The 22,115-nt window shown below is 41.5% G+C and overlaps 1 protein-coding gene across 1 annotated transcript in view; it reads right to left on the reverse strand.

Moving 5' to 3' along the window:
• GRIK4 (glutamate ionotropic receptor kainate type subunit 4) overlaps positions 1-22,115 on the reverse strand; it is a 112,966-nt gene that overhangs the window by 52,479 nt on the left and 38,372 nt on the right. The window contains exons 6-8 of the mRNA XM_015813736.1: positions 21,682-21,735; positions 12,774-12,935; positions 1,062-1,214 (exon numbers count right to left, since the gene is read on the reverse strand). Of these exons, the coding sequence (XP_015669222.1) occupies positions 1,062-1,214; positions 12,774-12,935; positions 21,682-21,735 (369 nt within the window). The remainder of the gene's footprint in view (positions 1-1,061; positions 1,215-12,773; positions 12,936-21,681; positions 21,736-22,115) is intronic.

Here is a 22,115-nt window from a genome sequence, read left to right on the forward strand (position 1 = left end):
CCCCCAACTGAGCAACTATACATTCAGGCCCTGTAGGAAGTTGAAAACATTTTATTTTGTTTGCCTACTTGAGATTTGGAAAAGGACTGCCAAATAGCTGAGGGGATCCTGAGGACCTATCATTAAAAAAAGGCAAACTTGCCAGTGATTTGACAATCTTACCTTCTGGGTTGAAGTTGGCCAACATCTTCAATAAACACTAGAACAAGGGTGTCTAACGTTGGCAACTTTTAAGATTGGTGGACTTCAACTCCCAGAATTCCCCAGCCAGCCATGCTGGCTGGGGAGTTCTGAGAGTTGAAGTCCACAGGTCCTAAAGTGGCCAAGGTTGGACAGCTGTACCTAGGGCCTATGTCCAACTGATGGATCTTGTCTTCTTGATTCTTTATTCTGATTCTTCCATTGAAACCATTAACTATGTTATGGTTCCTTGGCACATGTTCTGACCCTCCAGTTCTGCCTATTTTAATCACACAGAGACACTGCCCATGTTTTTGTCAAGGAAGCCAAGATGCAGAAGAAGCACCAGTAATGGCCAGCAATGGACAAAGAGAGACTTACTTCAAGTGAGTGAGCAAGGACGAGGTGATCAGAAGATGGAGAGGGGGTTTCATGGATATGGCTGTCTCAGGCCAAATATTAGGAGGCATCTTCTAGAACATTGTTTCGCCACAAGTTTAAGATGTGTGGATTTCAATATGCTGGCGAGGGGATTCTGGAAGCTGAAGTCCACATATCTTAAAGTTGTTAAGGTTGAGAAATGTTGTTCTAGAGTAGTGCGCCTGACTGAGGAATTCTGGAAGTTGAAGTCCACAAGACATAAAAAGGCCAAGTTTGAAGACCCCTGTTCTAGAAGGATATGGAACAAACTGTCAGGGGATGAGATGGTTTCCTTCAGTGGAGATATTTATACAGACTCTTAGGGCCTGTTCTGATGAGGCTTCCTACAGTCCTACAACCTTGCTTTATGGTTAACCTCTAAGCCGGACTTCGGTCTATCTCATTCCGACAACAAGGGTGAACCCCCATTCTCAAATCCTCCACGCTCAATCCATTCTCACCATTCTGAGGTAGTTCATCAAACTTGTGCCATGTTGCCAGATTTGGGCAGATCCACAAGACAAGGGTTTCACACCAATTTCCTGGCTCCGGTTCAGCTCTTGTACTGCGCTGACCACAGCATAGACTGCATCAAACAACAAGGCAGAAGACAGCTGAAGAAAACAGGGAACAAGGAAAAAAATGTTATTGGGACCCAAACGCCAGACCGTTTCAAAAACAATAATCTGGGACAGAATAAAAGACAATTAAACAAGGAAATTCTTGGTTCAAGTCAATAGGGAATAAAGTTCATGGGTTTGATGGAGATGATCTTGAATGGATTGTGGCAGGTGGTACTACCTCACTAATCATGGCTGATTTCTAAAATGCTAACCAGGATTAAACCTGTTTTGTACTTGGTTGGAAGAGCACAAGGATAGCCCAGAGTTATAAGCCAGACTGTTCTGACTAAAATGCAGCATTTTGTGAATTAAAAAAAAAAACAGGGCTTTTTTAGTTATGGCACCATCTTTGTGAAACCTTCTCCTTAGGAAACCTTAGCTGTGATTTACTGTAAATATCATAGTCAACTCAAGAATTAACCTTTTAAGGAAGATTTTGCATGGAATGAATCCCGTTCATTATTTTTCCCAGTCTGGTATTGCTCTGAGATATATATTTTTTCTATTATAATTTGTTACAGAGTTGTTTTTACTGGAGGGCTGTCAAATGGAGTTCTCCTGTTTCTATTATCTGTAATTTGATGTTATTGTTCTTAATTGATTTTAATCCATGTTGCAAGCTGCTCTGCTTTGTATCTGAAGAAAAGCCAGGGAGAAGGTTGATAAGGTACAATAACGATCATGTTTACCCAGAAACAATTAAAATATTTTGCAACACTATTTTAGAGCGTCTTGCAAATGATCTTGATGTATCAGATTTTATTAAGAAAACATGTTTTGCAACGTTATTCAAGCAAGCGGAACACAAGAACAACTGCAGCCGACACGATAAATCAATTCTGATGATATGTCCTAGATCAAAACTGTTCTAAGGATATTATTTAACCTTGTGCAGTTATATTCCATCAGTGCATTAATTTGCTCTGAGTCACACTTCCGGAGAACGTGGCTTAATTAATACTAGACTCGTTGCTATTTCCCAATTAAATTACTTTAACTCAAATCCCTGGTTTATTTTGATACAGTGCAAGAGTTGCTATTAGTTTGTCCCTTTTGATGAATATTTTTTTCATCCTGTCATACGTTTCTCTGCTAACCACAAATATTTACTTTTAAATATAGGATTTAAGAGTCTCAGTCAAAAGAATGTATCTATTCTGGGACATGGATGAATGAACTGATATCTATATGTCTCAGCCACTAATCCCTTCAGTGTAACAACATTATGAAAAATTGAGGAAAGAGAGCTTCCCCAAATGACTTCTAAATTACAATTCCCCAAAAGCTTCATTTAATTCTGTCCTTATCTCACGATTCCAATCACCCAAATGGCATTAACCTCTCTCCAAATAATCTTTAACACTTATATTTATCGATCCAAGTTAAAACATTCCAGTGGATGGATAGAAATGCCTCTTCACCTTGCAAGTCTACTCAGATGTGTATTTCAGTTTTGGCCATACCCACTTTCCGTATCCATAACCTTTATCTCCGTAAGAAGTAAATACTTGCAACCCTTCAATTCTTCTCTGTTTTTGACTTTATGCTCAGGCCGAGAACATCCACATGTCTTCTCTGCAGTCATTGGAAATTCAGATTTCATGGCTATTTCCTACATTCTGGGTAAACAGTTTAGCTACCTGAGCATCCATGCGGAGGCTGCCTATTGATAAAGTTGAATATTTAATCCATTCCATGTGCTAAAAATACCCTCTGTACTAAAGCTTCCTGTGATAACAAAAGAAATAAAGACATCAGAATGAGCTGAGCTGAAACAAAGCTTCGTAGGACAATATAAGTGGGATTAATTGCCAACTTAACTGCAAATCAGTTGTCCTTTGGCATCGCTTGGCTGATGCCTGCTTTTGATAAAGCCAGCTTTATCCCGATAAACACCAACATGTTCAAGATGGGTTGTCTTCTACTTCTCTTCCAAGAAATTTAGATTGCTACATTTGATTCTTCTTCCCACTCTCCTTTTTAGCTTTTTAGTCCTCCTTTTATATCTGCCTCACAGGAGAGCCATCTAAACATGTCTTTAGTTTCTGGGACCCCCAGGCCTGGTGATGTAACCAGGTCTTGAGGAACTTCTGGAACATCAAGAGGGATGGGATTAACCTGATTTCAGGGGAGATAATGTTCCATAAGGCAAATATTGTAACCAAGAAGGCTGTTGCCTGGGGCTCACCAAATGCAGGTAGTCCTCAACTTATGAACACAACCGAGTCCAATATTTCTGTTGCTGAGATGGTTGTTAAGTACGTTTTTGTTCCATTTTGTGACCTTTCTTGCCACAGTTGTTAAGTGAACCACTGTTGTTCAATAAGTAACAAGGTTGTTAAGTGAATCTGGCTTCTCTCTTGACTTGGCTTGTCAGAAGGTCACAAAAGGGGATCACGTGACCCTGGGACGTTGCCACCATCATAAATACATGCGGGTTGCCCAGCATTTGAATTTTGATAACGTGACTGTGGGGATACTGCAAGCGTCATAAATATGAATCCGATGCCAAGCATCTGAATTTTGGCCATGCGATCGTGGGGCTGGTGCAGCGGCCGTGTGAAAAACGGTCATAAATCACTTTTCTCAGTGCCATTGTGACTTTGAACAGTCACTAAGCAAATGGTTATAAGTCGAGACTACCTGTATAAGTCCGTGGCAGAGGGTGTCCATAGATCCCCTGTCTGCTAGATCTAATGGGTTGATGTAATTCAGGAGGGGCAGTTCCTTAGATAAACTAAGCTCGTGCTGTGAAAGCCTTTCAAAGTTGAAACCAACACCTTGAATTGGACCCAGAATCAAAGTGGCAATGAATGCCGCTCGTGGAGCACAGGTGTGCCATCTGCTCTTCTGGGAGGACACGTAATTGCCTGCCCCACTGCGCTCGGCATGAAGTGAAGCTTCCAGATGCTCCTCAAGGGCAACTTTATGTACAGTGCATTACCAGAGTCCAATCTGGAGGTGACTAGCAAGAGCAGAATAGTGTTTAGACTTACATACCGCTTCACGGTGCTTTACACCCCTCTCAAAGAGTCAACATTTTGCCCCCAGCAATCTTGGCCCTCATTTTAGCGACCTCGGAAGGATGGAAGGCTGAGTCCACCTTGAACCAGTCAAGATCAAACTCCTGGCAGTGAGCTGAGTTTGCCTGCAATGCTGCATTCTAACCATTGTGCCACCAGGGCTTGCCCTTCCTTCCTTCCTTCCTTCCTTCCTTCCTTCCTTCCTTCCTTCCTTCCTTCCTTCCTTCCTTCCTTCCTTCCTTCCTTCCTTCTTCTCCCTTCCTTCCTTAGGACTTAGCAAGAGCATTTAGACTTATATACCACTTCATAGTGCTTTACAGCCCTCTCTAAGCAGTTTACAGAGTTGGCATAAATTGCCCCCAACAATCTGGGTCCTCATTTTACCGACCTTGGAAGGATGGAAGGCTGAGTCAACCTTGAGCCCCATCAGAATCATACTCCATTTTTTCTGGATCATAAAGGGGGAATTCTGGGAATTGAAGTCCACCCATCTTAAAGTTGCCAAGTTTGAGAATCGTTGCATTAAACCCTCCAGGAACCTCCTACATGAAAAGCCTCCCCTGGTAGGATTATTTCTACAGGATAGTTCACAATTTCCCTGCGGATAACTCAACTTAGATTCAATGACTCCTCATTAATTCTATTTATTCTTCCTGTCTCATATACTATGTTTTTAATGTCACCAACGTCAACACCTTGGGCATTTTTTTTATTATTATTATCTTAATCAAGATACTGTATTAACTGGCCATTTTTCCTTTCCTCCCTATGCTATGACTAAGAGTTCACCTTTAATTAATGTCACTTCCTGCTCGTTGTTGTTGTCAGTCTCTTATTATGATTAAAGTTCCATTTCTTAAATAAATGAACCACTCTCCATCTCATATCTTTCTCCAATAATTCTCCTGGGGGTTAAGGGATCTGTCTTCTCTTCAAAATCCCCCACATTATCTCCCCTCTGCCATGTGAACACTATTACCCCAGAGAATATCTACTGATGGTGTCAAGACTCTCCTGGAAAAAACAACTATATGACTGTAATGTTCAAAAAGCTTTAGAGCTTCCCTTGAGCTTATCTAGAATAAACCACTCTGATTCTTCTTGATCATTGGCAGGGCTTTGCTCTCACTGCCCAAATGACGATCTCTTTGTCCTTTGCACAGATCTGTTCTCCAAAATAATAATAAGAAATATACTTTGCACAAATTCCTCAGCGTTTTTCCAGGTTGATCAGAGTTCCAGAGATTTGTCTGAATGCTATATGAAAAAAAAATCCCAAGGTCAAACCAACCAGCAGCAGGTAAACACTCAGTTTATCTTGGTGGGCCTCCATTCCCTGTCATCCTGTCCATTGCCTGACTTATGACCTTCACAGTTCTTTTAGTCGATGTTTCACTTCTTCTCTTCTCCTCTTTTCTGTGGAATAATGATCTCTTATTAGCAACCACAAATGGTGCTTGTAGATCTTAATGAAGCATATGACAATATTGATTGGAGTTTTCGACTTACCAGCTTACAACCATTTGCATCAGTTCTTGGATTTTGGGGGAAAAAAATCTTCTGTCCACTGTCTTGCTTTTTTTAAAAAAAATTATTTAGACAAGATGATCAAGGGCAGTTTCCAGAAAAGCAGAATTATAGGGCCTTAGAGCCCATTTTAGAGAAAATGTTCTGTAGCATGGTTGCTCAAGGCAATGGAGGCCCCATTAACCAATCCAAACAATTTTCTATCCATCACCTCCTTCCAGCCACACCAAATTAATTGGGGGGAGGGGGGAAGAGGGGGGAGGATTTCAGTGCATGGAACAGAAACTCACCCCACTATCAAAAGCACAAATGCTAATAACGCACTCAGTTCCATTTATGTGGTTCCTCACGAAGGCACACAGAGAGTTCAAGGTTGGTAGAGGAGAATTATTGAGTTTCCAGAAAAAGTAGTCTGGGAATGCAGAGTGGTTTCAAACTAATAACGGCTGAGTCTCCAAAGGTTAGAAAACAACGTATTTGCAAAGGAGTAAATCCAATGGAATTGTCTTAAAATGGAAATGGCTGGCTGGCTGGCACCCCTAGACAGCAGTTTCACACTGCCACTTTTTGTGGCAAGTCCCAACTCTATTCAATATTCAGTAGCAAATTCAGTCCAAAACAACCTATCGAAACAACTGTGCCTTGAGCACTGTAAATTCTGTTTGTTTCATAGTCAATCATTTCCATGCATTCATTCTCATATACTTCTGCACAGGTTATCTCCCAGAACTTGATTCTGCAATAAACATCACCTCCAAATTTCCAAATCAAGCTCATATCCTACCCTCTGGAACGGGGTGGTCCCCAAAGACCCAGATGGCCACCACTTACAATGACAATAGTTTCCATCTCACTCGATTGTCATCCACTTTTCATGATGTCAAATCACCATCTAATTCCTACTTAGTTGCAGCTGACTTCATCATACCCCACCATACCATGGTCAGACCATGTGGCAAGGTGGGGGACTTTTGGGCCTCAACTACCCTATTTTCTGTGCCAAGGAAGGACTTGTGTACAGGAAGTCCTCAATGTATGACCAGAATTGAGCCCAAAACTGATGTTGCTAAGTGAGAAATTCGTTAAGTGAGTTTTGCTCCATTTTGCGACTTTTCTTGCCACATTTGTTAAGTGAATCACGGCAGTTGTTAAATCGGTTCCACGGTGGTTAAGTGAATCTGTCTTCCCCCCATTGACTTTGCTTGTCGGAAGGTCACAGAAGGGGATCACGTGACCCCGGGACACTGCAACCGGCATAAATATGAGTCAGTTGCCAAGTGAATTTTGATCATGTGACCCTGGGGTTGCTACAACAGTCATAAGTGTGAAAAATGGTCATAAGTCACTTTTTTCAGGGCCGTTGTAACTTCGAACAGTCACTAAGTGAACTGTTGTAAGTTGAGGATTACCTGTAGTTCACAATTTGCCCTGCACACTCTTCTGTCCCCAGTGCCAACTAACAGTCAGATTGGTCAACTTCTGTTGATTGGATGGTGCCAACGAAGGCCGTACGTGGTCTGGCTGTCCTTGCCTATCTTATTGGTGAGCGCCATGATCTGAAAGAACCTCGTTGACTTCTTGCTGTCTTGTCAGGTTGTCATCTGACTCTTGCTTGAAAAACAACCATTTTCTCCTTGGTCCGGATCGTTTAATTGTCGCTATTTATCTGTTGGTCTTATTTAAAGCAATAAAGCAATTTGGAATTCAGCTAGGATGGCAGACAGTGCAGCCAATTAAGTTGTATTTTTCCACAAAGGAGGCTATTGTCTAGATCCCCCCAGGCTCTTCCAGCCATCCAATGGGTGTGAAATATTGCCTTCCCCTACTTGCCCCCACCCAACCTTAGATTCAGCCGTCACCCTTTTAGAGTTCTCATCCCTTCTCTGCTGACACTAAACAGCCCATCTGCAAATACCTCTTCATCTGCTCATTAGCACATATTGTTTCCGTGCCATTTGTTTTCATTTTGGGTTTCTCATGCTCTGATCAATTCAAGTGAAAAGAATTCAGAAGTGCAGGGAAGGTGGCTGTCTAACAAATTTGTCTAAATTCTTCTTCAAGTGACGTGCCCAGAATTTTTTTTTTTCAAAAATTTTTTTTTATTATTTTCAACATAAAAAAAAGAACACAGAATTTGACCTAGAACTCCGGGATGCATCTGATCCTTATTTCCCCATGATTTAGAAATTAAATTTCTCTCCATACTGCCTAAAATGGGTCTTTGCCCTTTTTGACAGCCAGATCACACCCTGCTAACTCATATTTAGTAACTAAGTATGTGAAAAGTTCTCTTTAACATATCGATTGCGTCATGGTTTTAAAAGTTTGTATGCCCATGAAGAGTTCAAAGGAACTGTTAGGAGAAAACGATAGAAATAGAACCAACCTTGTAATCCACAAAGAATCTAATCCATAGCTACAGAAATCGACTGCAGAGGTCTTCTAACTAAAGAATGAATTTGGCTGAACTGGTAACAGTGTTAAGAAGTCAAGAAACCTATTGTAGGTCAAGCAATTTCACTGAAGAAGCAGATTAGGAAGAGTATCGACACTTTTGAACTTTGGTTTTGGAGAAGGCTCCTGAGAATACCACGGACAGTCAAGGAAACAAATAAACGAATTGCTGAAGCAACTCTCACTCAAAGGACAAATGACCAGGTTCAAATTATCCTACTATGGACACTTGATGCAAAGACCCAGCTCCCTGGAGAAGCCTCTAACGTTGGGAAAGGTGGAAGAGAAGAAGAGGACAATCAGCAGAAAGGGGGATGAACGTTGTCGCAATGGTGGTGGAGAAGCCCTAAATATCTCTCCAAGTGGTTGCTAAGAAACGACACTGACTTGATGGCACATAATCAATCAATTTCTTCTGTCAACTCAAACATGAGGTTCCTAGTAACCTAAGGATTTTATAGTCCCTTCCTTGATGTGTAAACATGTCATCATCCTCTGCAGGATGAAGGCCTCTTCTGCATGTTTCCAACAAAGATGGTCCTGAGCTTCCATTTGCCAATGGGGCCAGCCATACTTGCTGATGTCGTTGATCCATCTTGTTTTAATTCTCTTTCGTGGATGCTTTTGATCAAGTGGTATCCATTCTACGACTGCCTTGGTCTACCTGCCCTCAGTTTCTCCTTGCTGTGTGACCGTTTCCATTTCCATTCTTTGTCTCTCTTGATGATATTGTGTGCGTTTGTCTGTTCTCTAATCCTTATGCATGGAATCCATATGAAACATGTAATATGGATTCTACATTGGACGATCGCTAAGCTTCTTACCCATTCAATGTTCACGTTCACAGACTATGACGAAGGTAGTCCTTGACTTACGACCGTAACTGAGCCTAACATTTCTGTTGCCTAAGCAAGACAATTGTCAAGGGACTTTCGCCTCATTTTGCAACCTTCCCTGCCCCAGTTGTTAAGTTGTTTGTCTGAATGTTGATCACATGACCGTGGGGATGCTGCAACAGTTGGAAGGGTGAAAAATGGCCATAAGCCATTTTTTTTCAGTGCTGTTGTAACTTCAAATGGTCACTAAATGAATGATTTATTAAGTCAAGGACTTCCTGTACAGTGAAGATTGGGAGGTATGAATGAAAGATGTCATTGCACTGATCCCATCATAGTCATACTTACATAATAAAGTAAAGCCTTCTCAACAATTACACATTCAGTGTTCATCCTACACTTTGCAAAAAGGAAAGATCCACACCTTTTGATGGTCCTATTTAAATAAACACATACTAAAAAACAAAACCCCTTTTCTTTTGACAAAGCATGATTGTGCTGCTAATTTGAAAGCAAAGACAATTTAAACATAAAATGTTCATCCATTCAATTCTTCAGATGACCAAGTATTTTAGCCCTATTTTTTTTTTCTCTCTCTCTCCTAGGAAACCACCCTTGGAGAGCTCTCAATGTTGTTTTTTTTAAAAACTCCTACTTTATTGTCTCTCGGTGTATAAAAGAATGACACACTTGGCCCCCAATTTAATTTGGAGAATTACAAGTTGTACTGTTCCAATGGTGCAATTAGGATTTCTGACACCAGAAGAAACAATTAATTACCAACATCTGTTTTTAGCCCACATTTTAATTACCTAATCTAGCCATCTGTAATTTTCAGTGCTTTCCTTGAGTTTCCATTCCTTGCTGTGTGATTCAAAAAACACCCTAACATTTTCCGCTTGGAACAAAGAACACCCTAACATTTTCTGCAGAAAAAGTTCCATAATCTCTCAGCCAGATTTCAGTAGCTATCATAAACCTCCCTGGAAACCCAGTCATCAGATCTGACCAGCATTCTGAAAGCAGAACAAGAAGCAACGGATGGAAACTAATCAGGAAGAGAACAAACCTAAAACTAAGAAGAAACTTCCTGACAGTGAGAGCAATTGACCGGTGGAACGACTTGCCTCCAGAAGTTGTGGATGCTCCAACACTGAAGGTTTCAAAAAAATGGACAACTCTTTGTCTGAAATGGTATAGGGTTTCCTGCTTGAGCAGGGGGTTGGGCTAGAAGACCTCCAAGGTCCCTTTCAACTCTGTTATTCTGACCATACAGAGTTTTTTGTGGACATCCACATCTCTTAAGATGGATGGATAAACAAGGAAACACCAATGAACTATCTATGACCACCAGCTACACTTCTGGGATGTGGGGAGCTTCTGGAACTCAGTCTTACCTGCTGGTACCTGCTACTGCCCAAAAATATTATGCAAGGGAAAAGAACATTACATTTTTTGCTGCTAATAAAGGTGGAGGACAGCGATCAAGCAGAGCCAAGGGGAGGAAATGGGACGAAGCTCTCCGCTCCCAGATGCCTTGCTCAGAATTTGAATTTTAACAATTCCTTGGGGACCCACTGAGATAATTTAAACTGTTTTTGAAACAGATCCACGGTTTCCATGCACTGAAATGTAACGGTACGTTATACCACAAAAAACTTAACAATCACGCTGCACCACAATTTGGAAGTTGGCGTTGAAGTTAAGACAGGAGGCTCAATTTTTTTATTTGTAAGCTGTTAATTTCCCCACCCCGGAGCTAATTTTCCCTAGATTTGTGCCTAATACTAAATATGGATCCCCCAGGAATGGAGCCACAAAGGGATAATAACTTTGAGAGGAAACTGATTTTTGGAGAAAGGAATGTGTAGCTTTCCCACCTCCTTAATGCTATCGTGTCTGCAAATTCACAACTTTGGTTTTTGGGAAGTTTGTTTGTAAAAAAAAAAAAAAACCCTCACCAATTACATTGCACATATTTCTGTGTAACTCCTGGAAAAATGCAGGGAATGTTAGCAAATATAAGAAAAAGCAACGCGTAGTAAAACCAACATTTTCCAAAGGTAAAGTTTGAACCCCATTAAAATGGGATAACAGTTGTGAAAAAAAACAGAACAAAGCCTGCAAAATTGCCACCAGTAAAATCTTGGGAAAAGCCGGAGCACGAGAGAATGAAATCCTTTTTCACTGCAGCTTGTCACAAATCTCTAGCTTTATGAACAAGCTTTATTTACCACGCATTTCTACTACCGTCAGAGGTATTTAAGCAATGGAGAGATTGTGCTTGGTATGCGGGGAAACTGGGCAATGAATTAGCTGCCGTGTTTCTCTGGACTGAGGGAGAAGAGTGGGAGGACAGTGATGAAGAGAGACAGAGGAGGATCTGAGCTCAGTTGAAACCACAGCAGGTTGGAAAACGTGTTAGCAAACAGCAGAATATATCTGGTGCCAGCGGCTGATGATATTTTAGGGCAGAGAACACCGTAATGCAAATCTCGTCATATACCCTCTTAAGAGCCCCCTGATGTGGAAGCAGAATCCCCAAATTTCCTTTTTCTTCCTCTTTCTAGGAAAGACACAAACCATCCCTTCAGGGTGATCTGAAAGGCTTCAAGGGAGAGATAGAGAAATTCCCAGTCTGAGGATCTACCAATTGAAACACAATTTAGGAGGAAGGAAGAGATACATTCTTCAGGAAGGGCATATGGCTAAGAGGGATGACACCACGTTGCAGAGGAAAAAACACAATAGCTGAAGGACCATATCATAACACGCTGCCACGGTGAGAAGGCCATGCAACTGTAACATGGTCATCACTGTTGAGCAGATTTCCCAACACAGACATCCTTCTGGTAAGTGGGATTCTTAAGTGTCTAAGATGATTATGGAATCTTGGGGACATATCTGAAGAACATCCATGTTGAAAGCTGATGAAAGTAGCATGAACTGAGAAGTAGAACACTGCATGCAGAAGACCTTGGGTTCAGTCTCTAGAACCTCCTGTCTCAAACTTGAAGAGATAATGATGGTAAATTTAGATAGCCAATTAAACTACACTCCCATTCCATACCAGACAATTTTGATGTTTCCATGAAAACAAGTCTTAAAAGGATGAAAGTTTATGTATTGGCTTTCCACCAATCGCAACTTTTTATAAGATAATGGAACAGAAGAATTCTGATTTTCAGTTTCTAAAGATCCATTTGGTTATGGTCCTCTTCTTCAAGAGGCCAACCAGACACCTGTAGGAAACACCTAGGTATGACATGGAGACATATCGTAAATTAGAGTTTTGACAATCCAGAGAGAAAAATCAGAAAATCTCAAAAGAAGTCCCAACAGCAGAATTAGAAGAATATATACAGTTATTTGATTGGCCTATCAACGCTCAATCATCAATCACACTAGATTGCTTTAGGCTTGGAACAAGATCAAGAGAAGAGAACAAGAGAATGGCAATTATAGAAAAAGTCCTGCTCTTGAAATCTCCAACTTGAAATCTGAAAAGAAGGAGGAAGCACAGATCTCATTTTAACTTCCATCATTTTACCTAATTTGAGCAATGTAGGTGGAGAGAGCTGAAAGGTCCATAACATTTTAGACCTTCACGTTTTTCATCATTGAATCCCCTGCTCCTTTTGTTCTCCTACACACAGGACATCATTGCATGGCAAGGAGTGAGACGAGGAAAGATGCATTGGTTTACTTACTGCTGGTCCAGTAAAAGGAATATGGTCACAATTCTCTAGCCATGACTGGTTGAGACTCTCTGCAAATTCCTGGAAGAAAGGGTGGGACTGGTTGAAGATAGAAAACCCCATGATGTTCACTCGATCATCCATAAGGCTGTCCAGTTGCCGGAGAGAAAATTCCTACGGGAAGCCAAGGATCAAAACACAAAGAGCAGAATTAGTATGTTCTTCAACAGTCATTCAACAAGGGGAAAAAGGGAAGGGAAGGCATTTAATGAACCGCAAGGACTCATAAAAGCTAGGGAATGTCAAGAAGCTTCAAAAGCTATTTATTTATAAATTTCTTTTGAAAAAACAAAAATCAAAATCCTCATCTGTTACAAACATGACCAGGAGGAAGCCATGTGTAACATCAAAACTGAGGAGGCCTTAGCCTCTGTCTTTATAAATCTCAGAAGATGGACTCACTGGAGAATCCAAGCTCTATTTCCATAAAAAAATAAAACAAAAGAAGGCTCATCTTAGCTTCACAACCAGCACAGGGACTGACCTTCACAGATCAAAGGAGACATTAAAACTTCAATTTCTACGAGCAGTTATAACCATGAAATAAATTATGATCCGGGTCAAGACAGAAATTTTACCCTCCTAAATCAGAAATGTAATGCAGGTTTTGTTTGTTTTGCTACGGTTGCTATTGTTCTCGCTTTTAAGCCAGATGGGGAAGACAAATGCTATGACAACAGCTTATCTGTGATGGACAAACTTAAATCAGGGGCCTGAGCAGTTTTTTGGACCGAGTGGCATTTTCATTAAGCAGCACAAAAATTAGGGGCCCATTATTGATGTGGTTTGAATGATGTGGTTCTTCGGTTTCCCAGGCAGGTTATTTATTTCCGCATCGCACATTGTCAACTTGTGGCATGAGGGCAGATGGCTAATGAGAGCCGGGGCCTGAAGGGATTTCGTATGCAAAGAATGTGACAACAATTGTGCCAAACCAGCACGATCTGTCTTTCTCCCTAGACGGACGCTGGAGGACCAAGAAAAAAAAATCAAATCTGAAGAAAACAATGCTCTCTCAGCCCTAGCCAAGAATCTGAGGAGCCCTGTTGCAGAAAAACACAACTCCGAGTAACAACCTCACACACACAAAAAATCAGCCAAGAAACAAAAGTGACAATGAATTTGAATAGCTGGTACCCTGAGGAATTGTCTACATACAGGAAAACAAAAGACTGAAAACCAAACAGATTCAATGGCCTTGTAAATTGTACGTTGTGGAGACTTCAGTCAGAAGTTTTAAAACAAGAATTAGGGGTAAGGTAAGGAATTTTTGGAAATAGCGATAGGAATCAATAAAGGAGAATATTTGTAACTCAGGGTTAAAATTGTGATAGGGAGCATCCAGCCTCTGTCATCTAGTGAATTCACTAAATTGAGTTTCTTTTAATGCTTTGAATATCTTCTTCATTTTTAGTACAGCTCAGAACGAACTATTTATGAGATTAGCTATTAGCAACTCCCCTTCCATCTGTTGGCTTTATGTTTAGCGTTCCTCAAGAGTTTCTTTCTCAGCCTGCTTACCATCTCTGATATCTCCTTCCTAGGTCTGGAGAGGAAGGAAATAGGGAATCCAGAGGCTGGCTTGTCTTTGGGGAGATAATCCAGCATTCATTTACTACCACGTCCTCCTGATTATGTAGTGCATGGAGGGAATGAAGATACACTTTCCATGGAATGGTTGGAAGAAACCAGGATGAAGAAGTTGTAGGCCTTCCTAATATCCCAGAACAGAAATGTTGAATTTAAGAACTTTCCTTGTGAGTGGATGCTCAACACTGGAGGTTTTTAAGAAGAGATTGGACAACCATTTGTATGAAATGGTGTAGGGTTCCTGCTTGAGCAGGAGGTTGGACTAGAAAACCTTCAAGGTCCCTTCCAACTCTGTTATTCTATTATTCCCTGAAAGGACACAATCTTTGTTATCCAACGGAGGTAGTCATGGACTTTAGTAATCTGCTTCTTAAATCTCAAGAACGTATCTTGAAAAACACAGGAACAATGTGCTTTTCTTGAGCTACTTACACTATGGACAACCCCCTTTTCAATTGACCAGCCTCACGTCCTGGTTGCAGCAGTCTCACCTGTTTATTTATTCTATTGATTTATTTGTCAAACAAAAATTACAAATTCAAACAAACAAAATGAAAAAAAACCCCTAAAATATGACAGGGACGATAGGCACGTTAGTGCCCTTGCACACGCCCCCTTAGGACCCTCTTAAATATGGGATGTGGTCCACGGAAGTTAAATTGGAATCATCTTCCTTACGTTTTCCACAGTTTTATTAAACCAGCTTCACTTATCTAGCCAAGAGACCGTAAAAACGCTTCCTCTTCCTCGGAGGAGCAGAAGTAAGATGGAAGATCATACGCTTTGGTGCGGCTTGATTTCTTCCGAGATCAAAATCTCTTTTGCACCATGTGCAACTCCCTTTATCAGTTACAGCAAGAGCTTTATTGGGTGGGGAGTTCTGCTGCTGATTAATAGCCTTCTAATCATTCCTTAAGTGCTCATTTATGAGGATTTTATGATCTGGCGAGGGGCAGATCCAAAATGGGAGACTGGCGGAGAGAATTCAGATGCTGCTGTCATAATGCTCTCCAAAACCGGTGGCCTCCTCAAAGATTTTTCTCTCTCCTTTTTGCTCTGCTTTCTTTTATCGTTCACAGAACATTTTGAGAAGCAAAGAGGGTTAATAGTATCTGGACTCTTGAATGGCACACCACCCGTTTTCTTCTCCAACCCCCCCCCCTGCAAATTTTCTGTTTCCTCGTAGAGCAAAAATTAATGCTTCTTAACCTCAATTAGAGGAAAAAGAATTCCAAACAAAATCACGGAATCCTCCTTTCTCCATCCACATTGGAGTGGTAGATTTTGCCAGAGTTCCTCATCCATTGCCACTTTAAAATATGTGGACTTCAACTCCCAGAATTCCCCAGCCAGCTGACTGTGGAATTCTGGGAGTTGAAGTCCACATATCTTAAAGTTGTCAAGGATGAGAACTACTGATCCAGGCAGAGGATAATAGACAATATTGCCAGCATAGGTACTGTAGTCCTTGACTCACGACCACAAGGGAGCTCAAAGTGAATTTTGTCCCATTCTATGACCCTTCTTGTTAAGTGAATCACTGCAGTTGTTAAGTTAGTAACACAGGTTGTTAAAGTCACAGGCTTCCCCCTTGACTTTGCTTGTCAGAAGGACTCAAAGGGGGATCATATGACTTGGGACACTGCAACTGTCATAAATACGAGTCAGTTGCCAAATTTTGATCACGTGACCATGGAGATGCTGCAGTGCGAAAAATGGTCATAAGTCACTTTTTTCAGCGATGTTGTAACTTTGAACGGTCACTAAATGAACTGTGTAAGTTGAGGACTACCTCACCATCCAAGTTTGTGACAAAGGATCTACTTTCAAAGATGCATTGGGACTCTTCTCATTGGCACCATTCCCATCAACCCTCATAGAAAATAGTCTTGAAAAAATACATATTTTTCTCTTTCAGACTGCAAAGGCCTTAGCTGCTAAGTCAATTTATCATTCTTACACCGTCTGAAAAACATTGCCATTTCCCCCCTAAATTGTACTAGATTACACTAAGTGCTTTATGACTTCAAAAAAAAAGGGAAAAAAAGGTTGGCCCACCTGTAACATATTCACTATGTCAATAACTGCAGAATAAACTGCACTCAAAAATCAATTCTCCCTTCCCAAAAGGAAGTTGCCTTGATATAGAATTAGATGTTTTTTGGGGGGGATTTTTGGAAGTTTATGCCTTAGCATATACACACACATTTTTTTTCAATTGTTCCTGGCCCAGATAACAACAACAACAACAACAACAATAATAATAACAACAATGGTGGAAGGGGCCTTAGAGGTCATCGAGTCCAACCAGTTTCAGAAATGCAAACATTTTGAACTTTTGTCCAGCTTTGCCTAGCAGAAGTATTACAAATTTGATTAAATCAGCTTTGTTAAGTCTTTTTCTAAACTTTAGCTAAATCTCGCATCGGTATCCCCTCTACAGGGGGTCCTTGAATTATGACCACAATGGAGCTCCAATTTCCTGTTGCTAAGCAGCACAGTTGTTAAGTGAATTTTGTCCCATTTTACGACAATCTTGCCCCGGTTGTTAAGTGAGTCACTGCAGGAGCTAAGTTAGTAACCCAGTTGTAAAGTGAATTTAACTTTGCTTGTCAAAAGGTCACAAAATATGATCACATGACTGCAGGACACAGCCACCGTCATAAATATGAGCCAGGTTAATTATGGAATTATAGAAATGAATTGTTATGGATTGTTTTTAAATGTAAACCCAGACAACACGCTATATACCAAATATTAAGGTGACTATGTTAAAAAAATCAATAAAATATATTAAAAAATAAATAAAGATGAGCTAGGTTGCACAAGCATCCAAATTTTGATCCCACGAAGCATCAGGATGCTGCAACGGTCGGGTGAAAAGTCACTTTTTTTAATACGGTTGTAACTCTGAACGGTCACTAAATGAACGGGTATAAGTCAAGGACTATCTGTAATAGGGGAATCTGATCAGGATGCCCACAGACAGCCAGGTTAACAAACTTCACCATGTTGTTAGAGTACAAACATGGATTTATTGGATGTTGCTTTCAAGCTTCAATACAAGAACACAATACAACACAACAACTACAAAACAAAAACAAAACCCTATAACAACAGGTGGAAATGGTGTGAGACAAAGGGAGAATTGTTTGAAGATTAATAGATGATATATATATTTAAAAAGGAGGAGGATATTAATGTATTCTCCCTTTCAGATATATGGAGAAAGTAAATTACAGAGATAAAGTGGATATAGTTATCCCGGAGGTGGAAGGGCAGGGTTTTGGAGGCCTGAGTGACTATTAATCTTCATTATTGCCTATGAAAATCCAATCCACTTATGCTCATTTCCTTCTGACTTTTCTCCACATTCAAGAAATTCAGCACTGGATTATTCCTGGGGAAAGTAGAAGTGGAACCACTGTATGAAGAGCAGCTGGGATCAGGCAGATCTCTAGAGTTTTCTTTTGCCTGTATTTCTCTCATTGCTTCAAATATACACAGAGAGCAAACCCTACTTCCTTCTAGCACTGATGATGTTATCTAATCGGGTAGGGAACCATCTGCAGGAAAACAGCCAAGCTCAGAGAGAACCAATGACTCCACAGTCCTCCTCCTCCTCTTTCTCCTCTCCGCAAACCCTACTTCCTTCTAACACTGATGATGTTACCTAGTTGGGTAGCGAAACTTCTGTAGGAAAACAGCCAACCTCAGAGAGAAACAATGACTCCACAGTCCTCCTCCTTCTCCTCCTCTTCCTCCCCGCAAACCCTACTTCCTTTTAGCGCTAATGAGGTTATCCGGTTGGGTAATGAAACATCTGCAGGAAAACAGCCAGGCTGGGAGAGGGTTGAGCCTGAGTCTGGATGGGGAGAAACAGACTCAGGCTCAACCCTTCCAAGACTGAGTGGCTGTGGTTGCCGGCTCCCAGGTATGGTCAGCTGACTCCATCGCTGACTATAGGGGGCGAAACTTTGGCTCCCTCGGAGAGGGTGCGCAATTTGGGGGTCCTCCTGGATCCACGGCTGACACTGGATGACCAGTTGACGGCTGTGGCNGGGTGCCGTCAACCAGACAGTGTCGGCTGGCGACCCCCAGGGGGAGAGCCTTCTCTGTTGGAGCACCCACCCTCTGGAACGAGCTGCCCCCAGAGATCCGGGTGATTCCGGATCTCCCCTCCTTCCGCCGCGCCCTCAAGACTTGGTTGTTTCAGCGGGCAGGACTGGCCTAGGGGTATTTTAAATTGGTTTTAACTAATTTTTAGTAGAAGCGGCCTATTTAAATATTTATTTTTAATCATTTTCTTAAATTTTGTATTGTATTGTATTAGTTGTTTTTAAACTGGCTGTAAGCCGCCCTGAGTCCTCCGGGAGAAGGGCGGGGTATAAATATAATAAAATTCAAAATTCAAAAAAAAATTCAAATTCAAATTCAAAGGACCCCACTGTTCAACGCTGAGCCACAAATATTCTCTTGCTACCAGAGATTCTCTCTCGGTACCAATTCTTCAATTCTATCCCCAGCCACGGAAGCTCACAATGGTCACCTTGGACCATTTCTCTCTCCTGGCATCGTACCTTAAGTGGTGGGGAAGAAAATGGCAGAGTGCTACACAGGCCCCACGGAGTTCCAGGAAGAAAGCAGGATGGAAATCAATCAAACAAGTATTCATCTGGGTTCCGTGGCAGCTCTCCTCTTCCAGTGGCGCTGTGATTTGTCTCCTGTTCTCCACCAGCAATGCTTGTTTTCGTTTGCCTGAGTTTTTTCTCTCCATTGAACTGTCTAATTAGGAGGATTTAAAGTCAGGATGAGTCACAATCTTGATGGAAGCCAGCCAGCCAGATAGCCTGGCATCTTCCCTAAAACCCAGAACAAGGCAGCCATAAAGCCTAATTGCCGTCAAGTGCGAGGTGGGGTGGGGGGCAGAGTTGGGAATCAGGAGAAACTTCTGCCTCTGACTTTTCTTTTTCAAATGCAAAGCGCTGATCTTCAAAACGTTTCCCAGGATGGCAAGTACAGCGCTGGCCTTCTGACCCCTTTTATGACTGCGACCTTCCCACATCAATCTTAATATTCTTAAATTGAAATTTAGAACAGTGCCTCTCCTTTGGAGGGCCAGCTTCTCCCCCCCCCCCTTGAGCATCTCTCTCCTCCCAATTCTTGGACTGAGATGGGCCTTCAGTTTGCTGTCGCAAAGAACCTGTCAACTTGATTTTATGTCTTATTCCCCCCATGCCCTGGTTAGACCTTGATTGGGATCATTAGTGACTTGATAATCCCTCTAGATTTATTAGCTTAAATAGCTCCACTCCCATCTCCTATCCTCATTTAAATATTACTTAATTTCCTTCAATCTCTCTTCCATCTGTCCAAGTTTCCATCCAGCTACTCTTTCTTTCCTAATTAACCCCTGTCAAGACTGCACTGAGGTGAGAATTAGATTATTTCGATAAACTAATGCCGCTTGGTCTATGATCAGTCTCTACTTTAGAACTGTCCTTGAAATAACATTAGGGTCTACAGTTTGGCCCAATGAAGTTAATAGTGGCCATTATTACATTGTTTCCGAAGCAAAAAAAAAACCCACATTACTTTGCGTCAAGCTATGTGCTGCTGTTGATGATTGAGAAGCACAGCTTCCAAGCCATGTCCTGGAGGAGAACAGCCTTGGAGTCACTGTGACAATCTTCTTCTGCCTTGGACCACCAGCAACACAATTAGGAAGTAGAAACAATTTGCTTCAAGCCAAGAATGGCAATTTGATTTGCAGGGGAAATGTGCACAAACCTAAGTACCAACCATGTTTAGAATAGAATAGAATAGAATAGAATAGAATAGAATAGAATAGAATAGAATAGAATAGAATAGAATAGAATAGAATAGAATAGGAATTACAGAATAGAATAGAGTAGAACAGAACAGAACAGAACAGAATAAGACTAATAAGAAAAGAATTAGAATTAGAATAATTAGAATTAGAATTAGAATAACAGAGTTGGAAGGGACCTTGGAGGTCTTCTAGTCCAACCCCTTGCTCAGGGAGGACACCCTATGCCATTTCAGACAAATGGTTGTCCAATCTCTTCTTGAAAACTTCCAGTGTTGGAGCATCCACAACTTTTGAAGCCAAGCCATTCCACTGGTTTATTGTTCTCCATGTCAGGAAATTTCTCCTTAGTTCTAGATTGCTTCGCTCTTCAGGTGCTTCGGTGAATAGGCTGTCCCCCTCTTCCTTGTGGCAGCCTTGGATATTGGAAGACTGCTATCATGTCACCCCTAGTCCTTCTTTTCCTTAAACTAGACTTATCTAATTCTTCTTTGGTGGTCCATCAGAATAACTTGTGTAGTCAACAAAAGCAAATCACTGGCTGGTACTGGCCTGCCAAGCCTTCCCAGTTATAAAGTTACAGAACGGACTCAGAAATGGCACCTTCCTAAATCTCCCCATTCAGTTCTTGCTGAGCCATTCCTGCCTCCTAAATTCAGATTACTGTAGCATCTCACTTGTTTCCATCTGTCTCTTCCACCCAAATAACAGCACAGTCCCTGTTCCTCTTGACAAGCACGCACACCCTCGCTCAAACACCCAGACACACACACAACATAAATATTCATTGAAATTATAGAAACTGATCACCATCAAGGTTAGAAGGCAATTCCTATTAATCACCTCATCGGTCCCCTTGCATACAAAGCAATGGAGATTTCATTATCTCTCAACCCTCATTAGGGGAAACGGTGCCACATCTCATACGGATGACGATTCTCCGCTTTCTCCTACCCTTCCAACTCTCTCGGTTTATCTACCTGGCATACAGGTAGTCCTTGAGTTATAACCATTCATTTAATGACCATTCAAAGTGACAACAACACTGAAAAAAGTGACTTAGGACCATTTTTCACAGATACGACCGTCACAGCATCCCCATAGTCACATGATTTATTTTCGGATGCTTGGCAACTGGTTCATATTTATGATGGTTGCAGTGCCCCGGGCTCATGTGATCCCCTTTTGCAACTTTTTGACGAGCAAAGCCAAGGAGTCAAACAGTCACTAAATGACCTCTGCTGTATGTCGAGAACTCCCTGCATTTTATGACCGTTCCATTTTCAAGGGGGGTAAATCCAAACTCTGCAGGCCACCTTCCTATTTTGTCCTCTCTCTCCCCTCCCCCCTTTTGCTGGGAGAGCCACACTCCCAACTGGAACAGACCAGTTTTCATCAATCAGATGCTTTAAAGGGGGGAAAAGGAAAGAAAATGCTTACCAGATTAGTGAAGATGTATGTATAATAGGCTGACACCATTCCCAGTTCAGCTGCCTGTAACGCAGAGCAGAAGAGAAATCAAAGCACGGTAAGTCACAGACTGCCAGATTGCTCCTGTACTGGTCGATACCTTCTAATCTGAAGCTAACTCAGATTTCTCTGAAAGGTTTGGGAAGTCCAGAATGCAAGGCTGGAGTTTTGCCTTTGAATGCCGCTCTTTGAAATGAGATTTACTGCTCAGAAAAGTTTCCCCAGGATACTAGAATATGGATTAATGACCAACTCTACCATTGGCTTCTGTTTCCGATGACGGTCCTTCCATGCCGGGTGAATTTCCTCAAACAATTTTGGAACCAAGAACATCTCTACTTGCTTGGAGGATATTTGAAGGGGACTGGGGAGAGAGCTGTCGTATTTAATTAGTATTTTTTCCC

The sequence above is a fragment of the Protobothrops mucrosquamatus genome, unplaced genomic scaffold, assembly GCF_001527695.2.
Source record: "Protobothrops mucrosquamatus isolate PMUCROS unplaced genomic scaffold, P.Mucros_1.0 scaffold186, whole genome shotgun sequence".
NCBI lineage: Eukaryota > Metazoa > Chordata > Lepidosauria > Squamata > Viperidae > Protobothrops > Protobothrops mucrosquamatus.